We start from the raw sequence: 3,536 nt of genomic DNA, 5'->3' as shown, positions 1-3,536 counted from the left end.
TTACACACATACTCTTCCTCTTACACAATACACTCTCTTACATACACACTCTCACACACACTCTCACACACTCTCTTAGTCTTTCATACACACACACTGTCTGTCGCCTGCGAACTCGTGAGGCTGAATTTAAAGGAGCATGAGGGGTATTTGCTAAGAGACTAATTGACATTATAAAGAAGCCAAGAGTGTTGTACCCAGAACTGGAAAGATGCTCTGCTGCGAGAGCCTACATCAGAGTGACAGGTATACACAGGAGCCAGAGCTTAGGTGCCTGTGAGACGGGTCCACTAGGTACTGGTAATCTGTCCAGTATGATAAGGCTTGGGTTTGCTGTTAAGTGAGGTCCCCAGTGACAGGGCACATCTTGTTGCCGGCCTGTGTCAGTGGGGCCTGCCTCTCACATGGAATATCTATACTTCTCTATCCTAACACACATCCTCCTCCCGCCCAATATCTGACTTGTTCACTGAACGACACATGCCTGGGCTAAAACAGAGGGGTTACCCTGTCCCGTGGATCTGAAAAAAATGGAAATGTCACAATTGGCGGAGTGGACATCTTGTATTACATAGTCAAGGCACATGCACACAGAAGAATGGGCCTGCGGCTTTTCGGCAGCCCTGGGATCCAACCCATGCCACCTGCACAGGAATTCATCAGGTTGCCACGCTTGTCTTCGGGGAAATGGGACAGTGGTCTCACTGGTCCTTCTTAAAATGCTGCTGGTCTCAAAGTCTACGTGAAAGTCCTGCATATTTTCCACTTCCGGGCACCTTAGAGCTTGTTTCTTTCAAAGACACTTTCAATGACTTGGTGGCACTGGGGGTGAAGTCACTTTCCGAGAGAAGAGGGGTCTGAAGCGACCCAGGCAGATGGGCAGACGGGGGGGGAGGGTTCTGTCTTCGAGAGGCAGGGTCTTTGCATAATTCCTGCTGCCCAGGATCCCACCATTTACTCTGTCCCTCCCAGCTGGACTCAGAGCAGGACGCAGACGTGGAACATCTTTCTACACGGCACCGTTCTGCAGGTCTCCGTCCACGCCTGGGGACTCTCTCCAACGCCACGGTGTTCTCTGCGTCTTCCGGAGAACTGTTAGAATGCAATAATAACACAGGCCCGTGAAACCGACTCCCGTGACTTCAACTACACGGGACACCCTTCCAACTGTGATCACCCTGCTCTGCACAGCCCTCCCAGCTGCTTCCTTCCTCCCGTCTAACCCTTCCATCCCAGCCACCTCCTCCCCTCCCCCCCCCCCCCCACCTCCTAGTCCCCAACGCTGCCACCAAGTCATTGAAAGTGTCTGTGAAAGGAACAAGCTCTAAGGTACCCATAAAGTTTGCCATGGTTTGCTTGAATTTCCTGACGTAATGAATCTTTCATGTTCTGGGCCATGGTATCTAGAGCTAGCCTCCCAATGCATTGCACCCTATAAGTACATATAACTGTGATCTGTCCGTTGACACAGACATGAGCAAAATAGATGCGTTCAAATACAGAAATGTACCTCTGGGCCGCGCTCCTGTTGCTTGTCCTCCGGGCCCCCTCCTCGGGGCTCATTTCCGAGGGGGAGACTCTGTTCTGCCCCCGGCGAGGTTTCTTCCTTGACGGAATGCAACAACAGAGTCTCATCATGGCGCTTCCTATCCTCCTTGTCCATCCCCTCCAGCCTCTGGGCTGGCCCTGGCTGCGGACGGACTTGCCCTCTGCTGCCCCGCAGACTGAGCCTAAGTTGTCTTCTGTGTTCTCGCCGCTCACTGAATGAATGCAGGGAGCGCTCTTAGTACGTTGATGTTGGGCTGGGTCCAGTGTGGGTGTCCTCTGGAATGCCCTAGTGGCGTGTCTGCCTCCCTTTTGACCTGCCTGCTGGCCATTAGCGGGTGACCCTCTGAGTAATGTGCTAAGGGCCGGCTCACTCCCCCTCCTCCTTGGTTCTAGAGGGAAAGCAACGGGATCCTCAAGGGAAGGGAATGGTGTCACCCCTGGATTTATGGGCTGAGCCCTGGTTGTGCAGCCATGTTCCCTGAGAGCTTGTTCTTGAAGGAAGCAGTAGGATGCCATGGTTTGGTTGAATTTTCTCTGACGTAATGAATCCTTGATGTCCTGGGCTTGGAACCCCATATGTTCCATGGCTGCTACAATCGCAGGGTCAGGTGAGCTAGGGATCATTTCTTCACAATGGTGGTTTGGTAAACCCTCCTCGTCTTCCCTCAGCCAGGGGTGTGTCATCACTTCATCTATTGTCGGCCTAAGATTGGGATCCAAAGTCATCAACAGGCTAAGCAGGTCCTGGAGTTCTTCTGACAGGTCCGAGGGGATAGTATACATCCCTGCCACAATCTTCTTTCGCAGTTCTGCTCTAGTGAAACCCTCAAATGGAACATGTCCAACTACCATGAAATATAAAATGAGTCCCATGGTCCATATGTCGACCTTGGGGCCATCATAAAGTTTGCCAAGGAAGAGTTCAGGGGCACCAAAAGTATAAGTCCCGCAGTGAAAGCTAAGCTTTTGCCCGGGCTGGACTTGGGTGCCGAGGCCAAAATCAATGATTTTGACTTTCCCGTTGTTATCCACCATGATGTTGTCTGGTTTCAGGTCCCGATGAATTATCCCGTTCTCGTGGCAATAGCTCACAGCACTCACTATTTGCCTGAATATATCACGAGCTTCGTCCTCCGACAGGTAACCAGTGTTTCGGACATATTGATAAAGTTGCTGTCCCTCGGCCAGCTCCATGACGAGGTATAGCATCTTCTCAGTGTCAATCACTTGAAGAAGAGAGATGATGTTGGGGTGGTTGGTCATCATCATGATATCAACCTCAGACATGACGGGATAACACCACAGCTTTCTTTTCCGAAGCATTTTGACAGCCACCGGGGCACCTGTGAGGCGGTGGTAGGCCAGTTTTACCATGGCATAGCCTCCACGGCCAAGGGTCTTCGAGACCCTATACTGTGCGTGGAAGTTGTCTCTCTCACGCAAGCGGGGCTTAGATCTGAGTTCTGTGATTGTATCCTCATCTTCAAAGCTCATTTTAGAAAGTATGAATGCCGCCTAAGAGAAAGAAAAAGTGGAAATAAAGAAATTAAAAATGAAAATAGTGGAAAAAAGAAATAGAAAAAAATTAAAAACAACCAATAACAACCACAAAAATCCCAGAAAAACAAAACGGCACACATACAAAACCAAGGAAACCAAATTAAAAAAAACAAAAACAAAAAACTAGCTGTAAGTCTCTAGGGAGGAAGGATAATAAGAATGATCACCACCGACTGCCCAAGAAGAATACATAAATACATAAAGGATCAAATTTTTTAAAAATTCAGAAAACCCAAACAATATAGTTAAAAACAAACCAAACTCTAAATAAGCAAAAATACATAAAAACTAAAAACTTAGAAATCAAAACAAAGGAAAATCCCTTGAAACTTCTAGAATATGCAAATGGAAAAATAATGGTAATAATATAACTAAGAAACACTAAGAAAACAAGCAACCTTTAAAGTGATTTCTCAGAAGACACACAA

The 3,536-nt window shown here is 48.2% G+C and overlaps 1 protein-coding gene across 1 annotated transcript; it reads right to left on the bottom strand.

The window, feature by feature from the left end:
* Nucleotides 1-550: 550 nt before the first annotated feature.
* LOC101822963 (sperm motility kinase 2B-like) lies at nt 551-3,057 on the bottom strand. Its single transcript, XM_005083043.2, has 2 exons — nt 1,511-3,057; nt 551-1,092 (listed from the first exon to the last, which is right to left on the bottom strand). Exons 1-2 carry the CDS (start codon nt 3,040-3,042, stop codon nt 732-734), a joined length of 1,893 nt encoding a protein of 630 aa, XP_005083100.2. The 5' UTR covers nt 3,043-3,057; the 3' UTR covers nt 551-731.
* Between the last annotated feature and the right edge of the window lie 479 nt (nt 3,058-3,536).

Source organism: Mesocricetus auratus, unplaced genomic scaffold (genome assembly GCF_017639785.1).
Source record: "Mesocricetus auratus isolate SY011 unplaced genomic scaffold, BCM_Maur_2.0 Super-Scaffold_100018, whole genome shotgun sequence".
Lineage (NCBI taxonomy): Eukaryota > Metazoa > Chordata > Mammalia > Rodentia > Cricetidae > Mesocricetus > Mesocricetus auratus.
This window is presented reverse-complemented; position numbering and strand designations above follow the sequence as displayed.

Bases quoted from the DNA above. Each gene is read 5' to 3' on its own strand.
- LOC101822963 (XM_005083043.2), bottom strand. From the start codon at position 3,042: ATGAGCTTTGAAGATGAGGATACAATCACAGAACTCAGATCTAAGCCC. The intron at 1,093-1,510 runs GTACATTTCTGT...GCATTCTAACAG, and splicing joins AACAGGAGCGCGGCCCAGAG to TTCTCCGGAAGACGCAGAGA.